We start from the raw sequence: 19,509 nt of genomic DNA, 5'->3' as shown, positions 1-19,509 counted from the left end.
TTTGTTTTTCCTGATTCCTGGCTTAAATGAAAAGGGTCCCCACAGAATCGTAGGGAGTGGCAGAATTTCAAATATGTGACCTTGTTGGAGTAGGAGTGGTCTTGTTGGAGGAAATGGATCACTGGGGTGAGCCTTAATGTTTCAGAAGCTCAAGTCAGGCCCACTTCTCTCTCTCTCTCTCTCTCTCTCTCTCTCTCTCTCTCTCTCTCTCTCTCTCTCTCTGTGTGTGTGTATGTGTGTGTGTGTGTGTGTGTGTGTGTGTGTGTGTGTGTGTGTGTCTTCAAACCATCCCTGCACATCAGCCCTCTGCAGAGTGCTCAAAACAAAAGTGACTTTGAATATGGATGGTACATAAGTGTATAAAAGCAACACAGAGGGGAAATGCCTGTGTCTATGTTTCAGAAGCTACAAAGAAAGTAATTTCAAAATCAAACCTTTGCTGGGTGTGCTGGCATGCACTTGGATCCCAGCACACAAGAGGTAGAGACAGGAAATCTCAGTGCATGCCACACAGGAGAAAGCTACACAGTAAGACCATGTCTCCAAAAGCAGAACAATCAAAATAACAAAATAAAAATTTCCCAGCTTTGTACACAAGTTTTGGCAAATTACCACCCTACAAACCCTTAACTTTGTGTAAAAAAAATTGTTAAAACTATTTAAAATCAACTCTTAAATTTATTTTTATTGTTTTATCTTTTATTTAGGGTGAAAACATTGAAAGTTAATTTCTAAAGTTCCAATAGGTGTTATATGTTATATTATTCTTACTGATCAATATAAAATTGCATATAGGAACTTACCTTCTGGACTTTAAATAAGCCATTCACAATTGTCCCGCACGGCAGAGTTTTCAGTTTACTAATCTTAGGAGTTTCTCCAGCTTTCTTCATAATGTTATTAGGAACGCAGACTTTGTGGCTAGATTCAACATCAACCACAACTGAGGAACTGGTGACCTCCACAAAGTAACTGTGACGGAGATAATTTGATATTTGAATTGTTCTCTTTGGAATAAATTTATCTTTAAACTGTGCATTTAAAACTTTTACAAAGAAAAATTCTGTCTCTGTGGCCACTGTGGCATGGAATATCTTTTGTTTTCCTTCCTGGGTCTCACACTCAAAGGGATTCATAGCTTTCAGCACCATGACTACTAGTGAATCTTGCTGTAAATCTTCTCTGATGGCTTCCTGTTCTGCCACCATCTGTTTCTTCTGAGGCTGTGACAAGAGAAAGAAGATGTTAGCTATGGATCCACTCAGGCAGCCTTCATTCTCAGGAAGGCCCCAGAAACAAAGAAGCTGAGCTGAAGGGAAAATGGAGACGTTAGGAAGAGAGTAGAGACTTGAAACTACCTAGATTGAAAGGACATCAAAGGAATGCTCTGCGCTCAGTATTCAGATGGGGCAGTGCACTGACTCTGGAGACAAAATTCCTGAATCAGAACCCTTCTTTGCTATGAAAAGACTGTGTCAGACACCCGAATCATTGTGAGGGGCTGAATTAGATTCTATCTCCTTGTGATTCTATGACAGCATAGTTTTCCCTCCAATGCTGAGCATTTATTTGGCTCTTCAATAAGTGGTGTGCACAGAGCTCCCGCACTGAGAACTACTTTAGAATATGTCTTCAGTCCTAGGCATTTTATTTGGATTTTTCAGAGACTATACAATATGTATTTTTATGTCTACTTGTTCAATTGTAACATTTAAACTTGGGTACTGTATTGTTTTCTTGACAATTCTGGAAATTTCTGAGCCAAACACAGAAGAAATGGTTGGGTGCTCTACATAGAATGGTGCCCATACCCTAAGCTGACTCCTCTGTAAAGTTACGTGACATTTTCATTACAGAAAATGAAATTGAAGATGCTTAGTGGATTTTGTGGTACATGCTACTTTATTAGGACTAAGGGACAAGGACTGTCTTCCAGTTTTATTCCCTCTGCTACAAAGAGCCATTTATTTCACCACAATAAGAGCAGGCACATCGTGACTAAAGGAACTGTCTTTTCTACCCACATCATGACAATCCTGAAGGGCATTCTTAGCCCCCAAGTCTCCCATGGATAGGTTGAACTCTTTGCTGCAATCTATTGAACTAGAACTCTCCCCGTTCTCTCTCATCCTAAACCTTCTCAAAAGAACTAGTGATAAGAGCACCCTGAAAATTACTCACTGTATAAGGTCCCGGCAGAGTTTTCTTCAAATAGAGGTTAACATAGCAACATGTTATTATGTCCAGAGCATGGCAGAAATTAGGAGCTTCCTGGGCATGGACACTGATAAATTTGAGTGACTTTTCTTTTTGTAATGCAGACATATCTTTCCTATAATAGCCTTGTTTTCTTGGTTTGTATGTTCTGAGACAAAGAGCAGAAGACTTTATGTGGTGGATGAGGGGATAGTGATGACAAAATGCTCTGATAAGAGTGGCACTAGCCTACCTTAACTTGAGGACAGACTTCTGTAGCAGAGTGTCCCTTGAAGTCTTTGTCACTGCAGGTGGCAGAAGCAACAGAACAGTTTTTAGCTTGACTTCTATTTTCTACTTTCTGTGTTCCTCTCTTCTTTGTATTTGTCACATATTTACTTTCAGCTGAAGAAGGAGGAGGAGGAGGAAGAGGCAGAGGAGAAGGAGAAAAGAAAGAAAAAAGAAGAAAAAGAAGAAAAAAAGAAGAAACAAGAAAAAGACACATTAAAATCTATGATAAGCATAGCTGAGAATTAGAATTCTCATTAGAATTCTAATTTTAATTAAAATATCATTAAAATACCATTAACTTTCAAGAAGAAAATTAGAAAGGAGACAGTGGCAGGGTGATGGATTAGAAGTTTCCCATCTTCAGGTCCTCACAGGAATACAACACATGACTATCCACAGACAGGCACATTGGGAAAATCTCTGAATGCAACAGAACCATAAGACTGAGAAAAGTTCCTCTAGAGATTGAGTGGAATGTTTTCATTTTTAACCACATTATCTCCCCCCCAAAATGGGACAGTACTGTATAGAGAGAACCCCATGGTTCTACAACTTCGATGGTGAGGATGAAGGGCAGGGAGTGCCCATGTGGCACCCCACTATAATGTAGGCATTGTAGAAGGTTTATTCTCACCTCATCCCTTAAGAAATATTGAATACACTGGCAAGACTAGAATAACAGGGATAAGTTAGACATAAACAAAATGAAGTGGGTCTTACTGTGGAGTCACCCAAACAGAATATCCAATAGCACCTTTAAGAGCCTCATGCAACAGATCTGTTGGCTTTGAATCATAGTCAACTTTCCTATGGTCTTACTACTCTGTAAAAGACCTGAGACTTGCTGGGTAAGGGTATACACATATGCATGTGTGTAGAGCACAGCATCCAAATCTGCCTTTCCTCCACTGTGGAATGCTGACCCCACCCAGCCTCAGAGCAACATATCAGGCTTCCTGAAGGTTATAGGCAATCTCATGCACACAAATGTCTTTGAAAGGAACCATCTGACATTGCTAGCCACAGCCTATTGAGAAAATCACACCACTCAGCCCCAGTGTTTGAAAAAAAGGGGGGGGGGCTTCTTGCTAAAGGCAAGTGTGTCCAATATTTCTTTGGAGTAGAGTACCTGGTCTCCCCAAACCTAGTGACCGAGAAGTGATGAGAGTGACGAGCCTGCGGTTCAGCGTGAGCCAAACTGGGATAAAAGTCTACGATTTTATTTTATACATGGGTGTGTGGGGTGGGCTGGTGTGGGGTGTGTGTGTGTGTGTGTGTGTGTGTGTGTGTGTGTGTGTGGTCGTCTCAGGTCATGCCCATACCAAGTGTCCCAGCAGCAGCATCCTTCCCATCCTCAGACCCCAATCTTCGGCCATACACAAATGGAGAATCTAAGTAGCAATGCTGCCCATTTAGGACCTTTATCCTGCAAACTTAGTTAATTAAAGAGGATCAAAGACTCTAGCCAGCAGCTCCACCTCACTGCTAAGTCCAGTTAGTGATCTTATTAAACCATACAATGTAGTTAATATTTTTATTTGACCACAGAATACAAGCAGCCACCCGGTCCAATCGGAGAGCCTGAAACAAGGTATCTCCTTGTAATTGATACTAGCCAACATATGCAAAGCGCAGCCTGGGTTAAAGAATAGGGTGGTAGGTGAGTGAAGAGAGAATGAAGAAGAAATAGAACAAGGACTAAGAATAAGTTACTGCTTTCTCTTCCTCAAATGTGCAGACACTAACCCTTTATTTTATTCCGAAAAGAAACTTCTTGTCCTGATTTTTAAGTGACCATCTCTTAATATGGTCGGTGTTCAATTACTTAAGGAACTTATAGGTAAAGGTGTGATAAGAACCTCTTTAGATGTGGTTTCTCACAGAATCTGAACCATTCCAGAATGTGCACAGATTTAATTTTGTTAGAAATCAAATAATTTAATGTATATGGCTAACAGTGGTCACATAATAACTATTCTGTCACTCTATTTCAGACAACAGAAAGGATTTGAGTCTTGCTCAGGAATCCTATAGAGACATTTGTTCTTGTAGGTATGTCTAATCTTTGGTCTGTGAATCGCATGTGCCCAAGAAAGCTCTGAATGAAACCCAATGCAAAACTATAAACTTACTAGATATTTTTGTCCCATTTCTAACTCTGTTGTGCGGTTATGGTACATAAACTTAGGATATGATGATGGTGTATAACTAACACCAAAATGATTAAATATGTTTGCAAGAAGTTCAACTGATCTTCTAATGGTTAGTTCTATAAATTTTTTCTTTATTTTTTTGATAAATGTGCACATAAGAATATCTAATCTATATTGACAGCACAGGAGAGGAGAAAGAGTTAAGGAAGCTCAAGGGAATAAACATGTCATGCTATTCCAACCTATCAATCACACTGACCTTTTTATAAAGGTCATTCACAGTTTTGTGAGGAAGCATTTGGAAAACTGTCATCTTCCGCTAGATACCTCTCATTTTATCAAATAATTCGATGCATACTTTTCACCTATCTAAGATCATTATAATTAGAGAATTTGCTTAGATTTGCTTGACTTTGTCATACTTATTTGTCCTCATAATTTTCTTACCCATTCTCTTGCTCAAGCCTGTTATCATTCTTTGATGACATTGTTTAAGTTGTTCAGATAGCCCCCACTTTTCATGAGGCAAGGTCATGACATGCTGAACATTTACTAGAATAAATACGAGGTGAAACTTCTCGGAAATAGCCCAGAGATCAGTGCTCTACCATAACAGCCACTGGCATCACTGACACGGCGGTGGTTGAGGCAAGCTTGCAGATGACTTCAGGCAGTGCTTCTAAGCTGCAAAGAAACTAAACTGACTTCTAGATCAGCACTCACCCCTGAGTTTTCAACCACGTCTCAAAGTAGATCATTTTGAGCTAATCAAAATTCCACCATCATTACAACAGTAAACTGAAGGAAATTTTTAAGTAACGGTGTTTTATATCATCTTATCCAGAAAAAAAAAAACAAATAAAAAGTAATTGGGGGGAGGGGGGGAACTAAACGATGCTATCAGAATTATTCAGTTGGGTTGCCAGTAGATGAACAGAAGTGACTGGGAGCAATGGTGTGCTCTTACTGTCACCATGTGGTCAAATGTAAGAACTACACTTTCCATCCGATGTCAGCCACCCTTAAAATGATCATTAATCAGGCCTCGCTCTAAGTTCCTCAAAGTCATATAACATCTCACATCTGTATGTGATTTTGCCCTTACTTCATCACTTCAATGGTGTAGAAATAACCCTCGGGAAGCCAAGCCTCTCCTCCTGCATCACACACATCAACTCTGCCATCAGGTAACATTTTGCAGCTTCTGTATTACAGTGTCCCTAAACTACTGCCTTTGGAATCTCTCATTTTAAGGATTCCCTTGATGAAGTATTCTTTTGTTGGCTCTTATTAGTCATTTGAACACAAAGGAAACACCACTTGTTCTTAGGGAGCGACTGGGAACTTAACAACCTGCGTATGATTCTGTGGAAATCCGGAAGTGGCTTATTGAATGCAAACACGTGCTTTGTGTCCTGAAAATTTGTAACGGCATCTATACTGGAGATAAATAAGGGAATAAAAATTCCATGGAGTAGAAGCACAAAGGCTTCCTAAAAAAAATACTGACTGGGACCATGGCAGGATGGCTCAGTACAGAAGTGGATAATCCATGGCAAAGTTAAAGGAGTCTCTGGTTTGTCTGTTCAAGGATGTGCTTTCTTAATGTTACAGACAGGCCTTCAGCAAAGTGTGAAAACCTTAACTACTGTGTAATGAGACCTTGGACATTAACACCGACATCCCATTTCCACAGTTTCTACCAATAGTTTGGTGGAGAAAGAGACAACGGTGGCAGCCCTCACTACTGGCTAAGGAATTTGTAACATGCTGTTTAGTGACTCCCGAGCAGGGAGGTGAAGGGCCTGGTGATTAAGCAAATTAATTTCCTACCATGCAGTGTACAAGGGCTTCATTTCTCTCATCTCATTGGGGGAGGGGGCACTCTACACACCTTCTTTCTTTTTCTCTTCAAGAGCCTTTGCAATATCCATATAATTCAACTTCTGAAAAATACTAATGGCTTTCGCCACCGCAGATGCTGCTCCTGCACTTTGAATTAGTTGGTCAGCTAACTCCGTCCTGTCTGCAATGTTCAGTGTCTTCCTGGGAATGTTAAACTCAGTCAGGGCCAAGTACTTGAACCGTTTCAGTTCCTCCTCCGTGATGTGGTCCAGGCCGGTCAACAACAGCATTTCCCGAAAGTCACTCTCCATCTCCCAGACTCAGGATCAGCCTAAAAAGAAACCTCGACTGTAAGATTACAGCATTCTATGTAAGTCTCCACTCAGGATACACAGGGTGAATAGGTAACAGGAAATACCCAAGATGACAGAGCAGGAAGAGAGCCTTAGGTGAAACATGAAAGGTGAATCACTATGCAAGATGGTCACTAGTGCCAGGAAAGGATTCTTTCAAAGGGCATGTGATAACCTAGGGATTCTTAGGGTCTATGTTCCTGTCCCCTCTAAAGCATAGGGTATGTGACATAGTATGTATACTTCAGACATACAATTTAAAACCTTAACATATATATTCTCAAAATACATTTACCAGTTCATTGGCTTGAAGACCACATTTTGGGTGTCCCCTCTTTTCCAATCAAGATCAGAAGAGCTAACTCCTGAGCTCTTCTCTAGAGATTTTAAAGGTTTAACTTGTATATCTATGACCTATTCTGGATTCTTTTGTATATGGTATAAAAATATAAAAAGATCCTCTTGTTCCAATAGCAAACATTCTTCCATGATCACATGGAAAAGACTATGACTTCTTCTTCTGCCAAAAATTCACTTTCCCATATCTGAGTTTGTCTATTTACGGATTCTTTCCCCTGTTCTTTAGCTTATCTCTCTATTAATTTAGGATGTATGTGATATTCTGAATGGGAACATTCAATAAAATGAAGATGTCAGCTTTGTCAATTAATATACAAACTACATGCAAAATCTCAGAGAAAATGTCTAAGGATCATTCTAAAGTTCGTGAAAAGATAAGGACAAAGATATACAAAATGATTAAAAAATATTCACCAAGAAACATTATGCTTACTGCCTATAAATACTTATAGGCATCTTATATTATACTTATATTACTTATATTATATTATATAATACTTATATTACATCTTATTATAAAGATGTAATAATTAAGAAAATCAGATATTAAAGCAGAAAAATGTCAGAGTTAAATCAAAACCACACATACAAAGAAACGTGTCACAGAAACAACATGAATAAATCTGTAAGAAAGAATGACAAGCAATGAAAAGTATTCAAAAACTATGTGAGGAATGATTATTGATCTTTGCCTTAAATCACAGAAAAGTAAATACTCACCCAGATAAAATACCTAAATAGGAATAGCAATACAATTGAGAAACACTGGAATTGTTTTCTTCACTTTACATTGAGAAAAAAGAAAAACTTCCTGAACAATGTACATAAAGGACATGTTAGAGAGGTGAGATTGTATTCCATTTCATTGAATGCATATTCTAAATTTCTTCATCAAAATACAAATAATGCAAACATCAACTTAGAAGGTCCAAGCTGGGACTGTACCACCTTGAGTGTCCATAATTAATAAACACCTTCTTTGCAGAATACATGAAAAAAACACATATCTGTGAGAAATTATCAGCTGTCTAGGTGAAAAGCAGTGAAAGGAGATGGGCAAGCAACGTGCCTCAGTATGTGATGACAATGTAGGAGAATATCATTGACATTGCTAATAATGTTACTTTTGAGAGAATAATGTAGAAGACATATGGCTAAGATGTGGATCATAAGAGCAAAGCAACTGGCCAAAGACCCGGAGGTTTCCCATCAGTGCGGGCAATGTCAATGAGCTCTGTAGAGTTATTAATGACACCTTATCACTGCCCTGGTAAAAACTGGGCAGGTAAAGAAAAGATCAGAGTGGCTCTGTTTACATGGGTGGTGCTCATACTCAAAGCTCAAAACTACCATAAGCATCTTTTCCAACTTAAGAAATACACCTGAAATAGCATTGGGATAAATCTGCACCAGGGCACCAGTCCTTTTGATACCAGGGAGGAAGGAAGTCTCCTCTGGCTTAGCATGTGCAATGCGCTAACCACCTCAGCCTGTGTTCTACTGGTCTGTGTGAAATTTGAATCTTCCTACACCCTTCTTCAATAAAAACAGTCACATTCAATCACATTTTATACGAAAAATTAAAACACCAATTTCTCTGAAGGTGATTATCTTATTTACATACAATTTTACTACATAGTAAGTCTGCTTAAAAAGTTGTAAAGTATTTGTTGGGACCAAAATGAATCTTGGCAGTAGAGCCCTTGACTACTATACAGGAAGCTTGGGGTTCAACTGAAAGCACCATGAAACACAACCAGTGAGGGGTTGGTTAGAGAGTGGAGATACTCGAAGGAAATGCACTCCGATCTGATTGGCAGCTTCATGGCCATCAAGAGTGGCAGCTGCAATCTGAGAGCACATGCTATACCGCGCACAGTGTATATTCAAAGTGCTTGCACAGGGAGTCTGAGAGATGGGACGGAAAAAGAACATATTGGCAAGAATGACTTTCTATCTAGGAGGTGTGTTACCAGGACATGAAGTTGTCCTGTATGGCATACCTGGAAAACACCAGCTCCGTAGCAGTTGTAGGTTAAATTGGGATTCGAGGCAGAATCACTTACTTGATGCCACACAGCTTATAAAGGATGACTAGATGGCCTGACCTCAAGTCTTCTGAATCCAAGCCCTCTGCTCTCTCTTTTGCCAACTGCCTTTGTATTATTCACAGAATGTGCAATGATACCTTTGGATTAAAAACAAAACAAACCACAAAACAAAACAACAAAATTCTAACGTTACTGTTATTTCACAACAACCATTCCTTACATGCTCATTTGTAACTCGAAATATTAATAATAACATCACAAATTGCCATCATTTTCCCCTGTCAAAACCATTTATCTCTCTTCACAGTGTGTCAGAATAACTGAAACCCAACCTCTCTGTAGGTTTCTGTTTGACTTTCCCTGCATGTATTTTATAAAACTAGAGCTGACCCTGTTCCTCTGTTACCACAAACTTTCCAGGACCTCTCTACTTGTCTACTTAGCAATCCAGTAGTTTTTGTTTGTGTTTTGGTTCACATTCTGTGCTAGAGTGAAAGTAGTTTGTGGGCAAGGACTCCATTGTTCTTTTCTGCAGTCCTAGTTCTGAAAATACCATCTGTGATACAACAACTATTCAACAAACATTCACTGACTGAGTAAGCAAAGCTTCTCTAACTAAAAACACAGCTCTAGGCATCTTCTGGGCTGTTTTCAGGGTACCTTTGGTTTGACTGAGAAGCCCAGTTGAAAGATCACAGAACAAGATGGCAGCTAAATAAGGTCCCCTAGCAGCCATCTTACCACAGGCACACAAATTTTAACTGGCTGTACAGAGCCCAACCTGCCCTTCTAATACCTAAAGAAGCCATGTGAGAGACCTTTGTGTCTTGGTTTCATTGGATAGTAAGAAAAGACACAATGAAGAAATGGAAGGGAAAGATTTGTCCATGTTGACACTCCTCCAAGTTCACAAAGTGGAGGGGGGAGAGGAGAAGAAAGAGAAGGAGGATGAGGAGGAGGAGAAGGAGAAGGAGGAGGGAGGAGGGAGGAAGAAGAAGAAGAAGAAGAAGAAGAAGAAGAAGAAGAAGAAGAAGAAGAAGAAGAAGAAGAAGAAGAAGAAGAAGAAGAAGAAGAAGAGGAAGAAGAAGAATAGTAGGAGGAGGAGGGGGAGAAGGAAGGGGGAGGAGGAAGAGGAAGAAGAGGAGGAAGAGGAGGAAGGAGGGGAGGAAGAAGAAGAGGAGGAGGAAGAGGAGGAGGAAGAGGAGGAGGAAGAGGAAGAGGAGGAGGAGGAGGAGGAGGAGGAAGAGGAGGAGGAGAAATAACTCATCCCAAGCCTTAGACTTTAAACTCAGTACCATGCTAGCACAGTGAAATATCACTCCCTGGAAGAATTCTATAAGCCCTTAGACTAGACTATGGGTTAGACTGACTGGAACTGTGGAAGCCAGTCTGCTCACTTCCTTTAGTTCTCCTCCTTGGATCTGGGTTGGACAGAAGGATGAGCAAAAAGGTCTCCACCCACAGGTGATAGGACCCAAATCTAGCTCAGAATTCTGCTTACTGCAGTGGGAAGTAGCAACAAACAGAAAGAAAAGCCTTTTAGACCCGAGCCCCACTTCACAGGAAAAGCCTCCCAACACGCAATGGAATTAAACAACTGCCTACAGGCTTTAGTACAACAGCTTCAAGTCACCAGCCTGGAAGTAGGCAAAGGACACCCCCTACTCACATTACAGAGTTTTCTCTGCCCGTGAGACTCGGGTGTAACCCTGGTTAGTGTTGCCCTTGGTGGTCCTTAGGCCTGGGCATCAGCTATCTTCAAGTTAGTGTTACCAGGCAAACATCAAGCACAAATTATCAAGATCATTTGACGTGGTTTACCACTAAGTAGGGACTTGTGCCCTACCGGGACGTCATATTTTGGCCTGTGTGTCTACTGGTATGGCATAGACCTGGGTGAACTCAGCATGAGTAAATCAATCAGAAGAACTGCTGAGAGAGAAACAAGAATTCAAAGCTAGCTCACGGGCCACCGCCAACAGCAGACCGAGCGTCCTCTTTAGGAAGTGGCAGTTGAGGGATTATAGCAAAGGAGAACACACGTTTCAGAAGCTAAGAAAAGAAGATCACTCTTAAAGTTAAAATAGAACCAACTGTGTCTCCTTTGTTTGTTTTGTTGTAATGCTACCTAAGGTGAGGATTACAGATGTGCCAGGGGTTTAGCCATGTGGAGTTATTGGTAACAAAAAGAGCAACAAGGAATGCGGGGTGGAAGTTTTACAGCTCTTGCTGTAAAAGTGTCAGAGAAATGTGACAGAAGACAGGGTGGGAGGTGGGGAAGGAAATGGAGAAAGACACTTGTACTTGCTTGCTTTTCTAACATGGGAGGCATCAGACTTTGTTTCATGCTGATGAGAATGATCTAGAAGGGGGCGGGCAAGCTGTGGTATAGAAGAACAAAAGGAAAACTGCTCCTGTGAATGAGCCTGAGGAGGATTCCTCTGGAGCACACCTTCTGAAACAAAGGAAGCCCACTCTCCCATTTCCTGCATCTGACATCTGCTGTGAGGGACAGACGCCCACCTTTCTTGTGCCAAGATTTCTCAATTCTTCAAGGAGTTCCAACAGTGTTCACTTGCTGCCTACGGCTGACAGCTATACAGCTAGACAGACACAGACTCAAATCCTGGCTCTGCCATTTATTGGCTGTGTGACATCTGGTAAATTACAACCTTCTAATATGTCCATATCCTCAAGTGTAAAATGGGGAAAAGGTGAACATCTCCATTAAATGGCCACTGTTATAATGCCATGCTACTGAATCAAGAACTTATAACAAAACCATGTGAGAGTAATCATTGAGTTAAAGTCAGCTACTAATAGAAAAGTGATAGACAAGGTTCAAAGTAGTGATATTTCACAAGGAATAGCAGATTAGCCTGGGATGGGAGGTGAGGGCTTGTGTTGGGAACTGGGAAAAGAAGGTGGATGGGTATTTTTTTTCAAAACTATGTTTTCAAAAGACAGAAGATGAAAATATGAGGAAAAGTGGAGGAGAAAGGTTGGGATCTTGCAAGCTGACCAATTGTCTTAGGCTAAGACAGAGGGCCCCAGGGCAGACATGTCAGGTGGAAGACTCCCAGTGCTGGATGAGGGTTTAAGTCATTAAACTCCTGGGCTACTGCCATAGAGGTGCCTCAGGGACCTTGCATGCGGAACTGCAGAAAATGTCAGTCTCCTAAAAAGACTGGCAGGAAATCTTTAAGAGTGATTGAAGCTCAAGAGAAATGAGTCGAACCAAGAGACTCCAGGGGACAGAGCTGGAGTGACAGTAAAGAAAATGTCTACTTTCAGAGCTCATGTCATTTGTTCATGGTCAAACTCTCAGAGGATGCGCAGCATAGCTGGGGCCCTCAGACGTCTCTCCTGTCGAAAAACCGTAAAATCACCCTGATCCAACACTCTGCTTTGCTTCTTACCCTTGTTGCCCAACACGCATGTACTGCCTCCATCTGGTACATGAAGCTGTTTTACAGTACTGTTGCTAAGCATTGACCTTTGCCCCAAGGCACCAAAAAGAGTCCCATGCTCATGGCTGGTAGGATCCAGCTAAGTTAGCTGAGATATTGTTCCTTTCATAGTCATAAAAAATAAAATTTTATAGATGCTTCCTGATGATTCATCTCAAAGCTACAGTGCCATAAAGAAAGAAATGACCAAGAGTCTGTAAGAAGTGATAACAGATGAGTTGCTGATACTTGTGTAGCAAACAGACCTAAGGTACCACCTGATTTCTGATCATTAGGACCTTCTCAGGGTGTTTAGAAGGCAAAGGTGAGGATAAATATCTCAGGACATGTTGATCTACACAAATTTAACCCTAAGGTCTGTGCTATATGAGTGTCCATGTCCAAAAAAACAAACCTAACCAAAACAAAAATAAAACCGAACTGAACAAAAAAAATTGCAAACAAATGCATCTCAAACAAAAATGCATCTAAAATCCTCCATCTTCTCTCAGACTCCAAAGCCAGTGGTGGATGTGAAGATCTCCGTTCTAATTCAAGGCTTCAACAATGATGACATACATGTTTACAGTGACAGATCGAATATGAAGAGGTTCTATGTGTTGAGCTGCTACCTGAAGTCCTGAAAGTGGAGATTCAATTACAAATATACAGTGACAAGTTACAAGAACAGTTCTAACAGAAACAAGCTCCAGAAGCCATGAGGGCAGATGAATAACCTCTAACTGTGCTCTGTGATCCAAGTCAAGCAGTGAGGGGCCTCTTTCAACTCTCACTACAAGAATCATCCCGATATGTCCACAGATATAACCTCAAAGAGGACCCTATCAATGAACCATCCATGCTCATTACATTCTGTAACCTGCGTATTACTTTTCCCCCACATATATAATCTACCACCATTTGAAATATATGTATTTAATGTGTGAGTAAGACATTTAAGACTAGAGAGTACTCTGAAGGCTTCAAGATAGAACCACGGGGATATGGGCATCTGGCCATGCCTGTGGGAGGTTATTTTGATTAAGTTAACTAAGGCAGGAAGATCAGACCCCAATCCCTGGGCTGGGATCCTTAATGTGGATGCACTGTGAACAGCTGCCTGACTGTGTCTCTCCTGATGTGATGACTGTACTTTCAAACTGTGAGCCCAAATTAACCCTTTGTTCCCTGAATTAATTTCATTGGGGGAATTTTACTACAGCAACGGGAAAAGGAAAGGGTACTTAAAAGAAAGAGACAAGGCATAGGGTAAAAGAAAAATATAGTCAGTCAACAAGACGTTTAGACAGAAGTTGCAACAATGAAGAAATACTGACAATTGTGATAATGAACGGACTAACAAAAGGATTTTTGAAACACTGAATGTCATAGAAGAAATCCTTTTAAAGTCAACGGGAAGATGCAGCTGAAGAACGTTCTGTATAAGTGTAAAGAGAAGACAATGGGATGGAGGGAAGAAAAATAAGAAGTTTGGACTGTGTTCTAGAATAAAATGACTACCTAATAAGAAGTCACACAGGAGTGAGCAAAGAAAGCAGGAGCCACAGAGAAATGCTGTCTAGGGTCAGAGACAAAGCTCAACAGAAGAGCTTCAACCCAGCAATGCAATGCCCTAGAGACACTCTGCAGTCCTTCCAAACAAGTAAAATATGGTCTAGTTGGATAAACAAGGGACAACCAAGGCACATTGCTTTGTTTTGATTTTGGGAGTTTGTTTTAGCAGACTTTACTTTACAAAGCAGCTTGCAACACAGAGCCAAAGGTAAAGGCAACCCATGGGTCTGGTCCACCTCATATACAGTTTCCACTACTACCAGCATTCCAGAGTGGAACTTTTGCTAAGATTGAGAGGCATACACTGGCACACATTATTGTTCAAAGTCTTCAGCTCACATCAGGCTTCAGTCCTGGAATCAAAGGTGTCTGTATGTATGAGGAAGATGTGTAATGACAGGCAGCCACCAATTCAGAATGGTTTCCCCAACCTTAAGCATACATCAATGTCTGCCTAGTCACGCTTACTTACCACTAACTGCAACCAGCCGCCATCTTTCACCATCTCCATGGTTATTATCATCATTATTACCTTTGTCAGAAGTTACCACGCATATATCACACACTACTCAGTCTTTTCAGATTGCTCTATCAATCTTGTTTAATATGTATTTAAGTTTCCTTTGTAGGTTTTCTGTTTTGCTTTGTCTTCACTTTATTTATTTTTGGTGCTGAATAATATTCTATTGTCTAGATAAACCAACATTTGAAAATTCATTTTTCCTACTGGATAACATTTTGGTTACTCTCAAGTTTATTCAACTATCACTAATACTGCTGTAAATATCCATGACCAGGTTCCTCTGTGTATGGCTTTTAGTTCTGTGTGTCACCAAGGGATGTACAGTCAAAGCAGAAGTGGCTTTATAAGAACCCACCAACGCTGTTCTGAAGATGATATCTTTATTCGGAAAGGCAGGGACAGGATAGAACGAAGGCTATCATTGGACAAGAAGGAAGGATGGGCGGGAACAAAGTTTTAGAAAGAGGAGAAGGAGCGGGAGTGAGCAGAAGGAGCTGGGAGAACATGGCGGCAGATATTAAGATTTTTCTCTGCACATATGTATACAGGATTTTGTTCTGGCTAGATGGGCAAATTATATCTTATCAACTGAATCAGGGATTATTGTGTGGTGTGCTCTTTCATGCAGCGACTTAATTGAATTCAAGAGAAATGTGTGCTGGCGGGACACACCAAGCACACTATGGGATTGGGATGTGAAGCCTGGAGTACTTGGGGGCAGAGGGGAGCCACTGAGATAAAGCTGCCCTGCAGTGCCATGAGGTCCCACAGGTGCTGGCAATGGTGTGGGATAAAAGGTTCAGGTATTGTACCCCACAGTGCCTTGTGGCCCTATGGGTGCAGGCCCTAGTGGTGTTAAGAGGTTATGTTTTTTAATATTTACCACAACACACTGTTTCACTTTGCATTTCCTCTAACAGCGAGCTAGCTTTCCTGTTGGTCCATGACCTTGCTGGTGCATGGTACTGTCAGAGCTCTGGATTGCAGATGGGAGAGGAGGGTGTGACGTCCTTGCTTATGCTTTATGCTGCGCTAATGGCACATGAGACAAAGCCTCTCTTCACTTAATTGTCTGACATTTATCTACTCCCTTTGGTCAGGTGCCAGTCAAGATATTTGATCCATTTATTAATAGATTTCTGGGTGTTTTAACAACTGAAATGAGTTCTTTATGTATTTTTTAACATAAATAATGCATCAGACATGACCTTGGCAAATATATTTTAATTGCTCTCTGGCAATTCTTTCAAATAGCAGAAAATTTTAATTTCTCTAAAAATGTTCACTTCTTTCCGAGCTTGCGGTCTTTGGAGTTCCATTTAAAGCCTTGACCATACATGCAGGTGTGTAGAGTTTCACCTATGCTATCTTCTAAGAATATTTGAAAAGGTTTCACGTTGATGAAATTATTTATTTAGAGAGAAAAAGACTGACAGTGAGAGAGCAAGGGTGTAAGCAAGAAAGAGCGAGAGATTGAGAGTAAGAATGAAGGGAAAGCAGGCAAGAGAGAGGGAGAGAGGGAGAGAGGGAGAGGGAATGGATGGGGGAGGGGAGAAGGAGGGATGGAGAAAGAGGGGGAGGGGAGGGGAAGAGAGAGGGAGAGGAAGAGAGGGAAAGGGGGAGGGGAGGGAAGAGGAGGAAAGGGAGAGGGGAGGGAAGAGGGGGAAAGGGAGGAAGCACATTTGTACACATGCTACTGTGTCCATGTGGAAGTCAACAAAGGACTCTCAGGAGTCAGGCTCTCCTTCCACTGTGTGGGTTCCTAAGATTAGCCTCAGGTTGCCAGGATTGGCAGCAATCAGCTCTATCTGAGTCATCATCTCCCAACCCTCTTTGAGAATCTTCAGTATTTTACGTTCCAGGCATTGGTGACCAGCTGCCTGGAATCCTTTGCTGAAAAGAGTACCTTTTGCCATTATCAGAGAAGCTTCCTTCTGCAGCAGATGAAATATAATATAGATACAAATATACAAATATCGAGACCGGCTGTCAGACATTATGAAGCAAGTAAGAGACCTTGGAACTCTCGGCCCTAAATGTGATGTCTCCTTCAAATCCTCCACCTCAGAGCTCAACAAAGCCCCCAGAAGAGGAGATGGAAAGAGAGTAAGAGCCAGAGAGATGGAGAAAACCAAGAAAACGAGGGCCTGTGAATCAGCACGACCAAGCTCATGTGAACTCACAGAGACTAAGGCAGTATGCACAGAGCCTACAAGTGTCTGCGCCAAGTATATATTATGACTTCCAGTTTAGTGATTCTATGGGATTCCGTAGTGTGTGAATGAATGGGTCTCTGGGTCTTGTGCCTTCTCTTGGGCTCTTTTCCTTCAGTTTGTTTGTATTGTCCAATTACTATGTGTTAGTCCATATAGGAGGGGTGTGGGGAAAAACTGAGAGAACTAGAGGGAAGATAATTTTAGGTAAGGAATTATTATATGAAAAAAATCTATTTTTACTGAAATTAAAAAATAGTCATTTCATTACTTTTTCTACTTCATCAAGAATCTATCACTTAACCGTGCTTATTTGGGTCTACTTTTAGGATTTGTACTCTGACCCATTGGTTGTACATATATTTTTAATTTTATTTACTCTTTATATGTGAGGCTGTGTGTTTTCTCATGTACTCGAGAAACTCTGGGAACCAGAAGAGGGCATTGGAAACCCTGGAACTAGAATGACAAATGGATGTGAGCTGCCTTTGTAGGTGCCGGGAGCACAGTTGGGGTCCTCTACTAGAGCAGCACACAGGCCCAGCTTCGTACGTGTGTGTTTTTCCATCACTGTCATACTGTCTGAGTTTCCACAGCCCCATTGCTAGTCTTGAAGCTGGGTAACTTCAGTCCTCCAAATTTCTTATTTTTCAGGATTGTATAAATGATTCAAGATTTTTTTTACTTTTCTCTATAACATTACAACCAATTTTTGAGAATTCATGAAGTCATTCATTGGAATTTTGCTTGCATTGAATGTATAGATTGAGTTGAGAAATGACTCATGAATGGTACGGAATCTACTTCTCCATGAACTTGGGACATGTCTCTATTTTTTTTTCTTCAATTTGTTTTTTCCGTTTTGTGGTTTTATTTTATATGTATAGTGTACTCATTTACTGACATAGTTGCCAAAGTCCATTATTTCTCAAGGGATAACATTGTCTTTCACTTGCAACTTCTACTTCTTTACCATTCAGATATTTAAAAAGTAAGTGACTTTTGATGTTTGTTTTGTTTTGTTTTTTAATAGCATCAAAGCTTATACTTTACAGAATTCCTACTTGCTGAGACCCTGACCCCGAGACAGGCCCTGCAGTACACGCAGTGTTCATCTTTAATTCTAGCACCTAGAGGCTGAACCAGGTGAACCACCAGGTCAAGGGGAAGTTTGAGATGCAGAGTGGGATGCAAAATGCTAAGTGTCTGTGGGTTTTAATCAGAAAGTGTGAGATGACTACACTTGGATATTGAAATCATCTGTATGTGTGAGATGTGGGGACTCTCAAAATCATAGGAAAAGAGAGGGGTGAGGAAACGAAATTTTTAGCTTCCGTTGCAGGAAACTGAAAGTAGGTTATAGCATAGCTAAAACTGGGAGATTAAAAACGTATTATCATTAGAAAAGGCTGAACATGGCCAGGCACTGTGGCATGCACCTGACATTTCGTCACTTGAGAATTAGTGGGGAGAGAGTTGCCTCAGGTTGGCCTACATGGTAAGTTCAATGCCAGCCAGGGCTTCACCGAGAGATCCTGTCTCAGAGCATAAAACTGAAAGCAAAGGGTCAAAATACTTGGTGCAGGTGAGTAGCACTTGAAGTAGGAACACATGGGGCAGAGAGTTACACTGTTTTGTTTTGATTTCATTTGTTTTTTGACCAGTGCAAGGGGACTAAACTGAGGACACTGTGCATGCTAGGCCAGCACTCTGTCACCGAATAGCATTCCCATCACCAAAGGAGCTACTTTCCCAATGCTTATAGTACTATTTGAATTTTAAGCCAGAGCAATATATGGATTCGATGAAAATAAGGATTAAGTCTTAAATAAAAGAGGCTCTGAAAATTCTTGCTGAAGTGTTTACCATGCCATCGGCCCCAGAAATCATGCACAATGACATTAACACCAAACATGATCCATAATAAATTAAATGCCATTTTAGAAGTAGAATTAATCCAGATAAATTAGTTTAGAAAGGATTCATTAGTGGGGAAAGCGCTTGGACTCATCCTGTTCAGAGTCAATTATTTTTTTTAATTTTATTGAAAGACAATTTCCACAATATCCCAAACCCCCCTTGACCTGGTAGTTCACCTGGGTCACATCTCCAGGTGCTAGAATTAAAGATGTGCACTGCATGTGTTGCAGTGCCTGCCCTGGGGTCAGGGTCTCAGTAAATAGGAATTCTGTGGAGTAGAAGAAGCCTACTTTAGTGAAATGGAAGTTCTTTCATAATATTTTATGTGTGTGTTATATATAGTATTCTATATATATATAATCTATAACACACATATATAATATGCATATGCACATATAATGCACAATTGCCTCAGATACAGCATTAACTCAGCCACTAAGGGCTCTCTTTTTCCCCAGGTTACCTCACAGAACACTATAGTAGTTCTGACTCAAAGCTTAAGCTACTGGAGCTGGAATGAAATGAAGACTCGAAGGAAGTCGGGTGCTCAGGAACACACCTGTCACTTCTGTGTGCATCT

At 40.8% G+C, this 19,509-nt stretch overlaps 1 protein-coding gene across 7 annotated transcripts in view; it reads right to left on the bottom strand.

The window, feature by feature from the left end:
• Positions 1-19,509, bottom strand: part of Aim2 (absent in melanoma 2) — a 41,810-nt gene that overhangs the window by 2,155 nt on the left and 20,146 nt on the right. For 3 of the 7 annotated variants that reach the window (NM_001427493.1, XM_006250336.5, XM_008769802.4), the window contains exons 2-5: positions 9,202-9,386; positions 6,535-6,816; positions 2,450-2,601; positions 804-1,223 (exon numbers count right to left, since the gene is read on the bottom strand). In NM_001427493.1, coding sequence (NP_001414422.1) covers positions 804-1,223; positions 2,450-2,601; positions 6,535-6,796 — 834 coding nt within the window. In that variant the 5' untranslated portion in view covers positions 6,797-6,816; positions 9,202-9,386. Of the gene's footprint in view, positions 1-803; positions 1,224-2,181; positions 2,366-2,449; positions 2,602-6,534; positions 6,817-9,201; positions 9,387-19,509 lie in introns of those variants that run through there. The other 4 variants (XM_039091426.2, XM_063272376.1, XM_222949.10 and 1 more) reach the window with 3 other exon arrangements.

The sequence above is a fragment of the Rattus norvegicus genome, chromosome 13 (genome assembly GCF_036323735.1).
Source record: "Rattus norvegicus strain BN/NHsdMcwi chromosome 13, GRCr8, whole genome shotgun sequence".
NCBI classification, from domain to species: Eukaryota; Metazoa; Chordata; class Mammalia; order Rodentia; family Muridae; genus Rattus; species Rattus norvegicus.
This window is presented reverse-complemented; position numbering and strand designations above follow the sequence as displayed.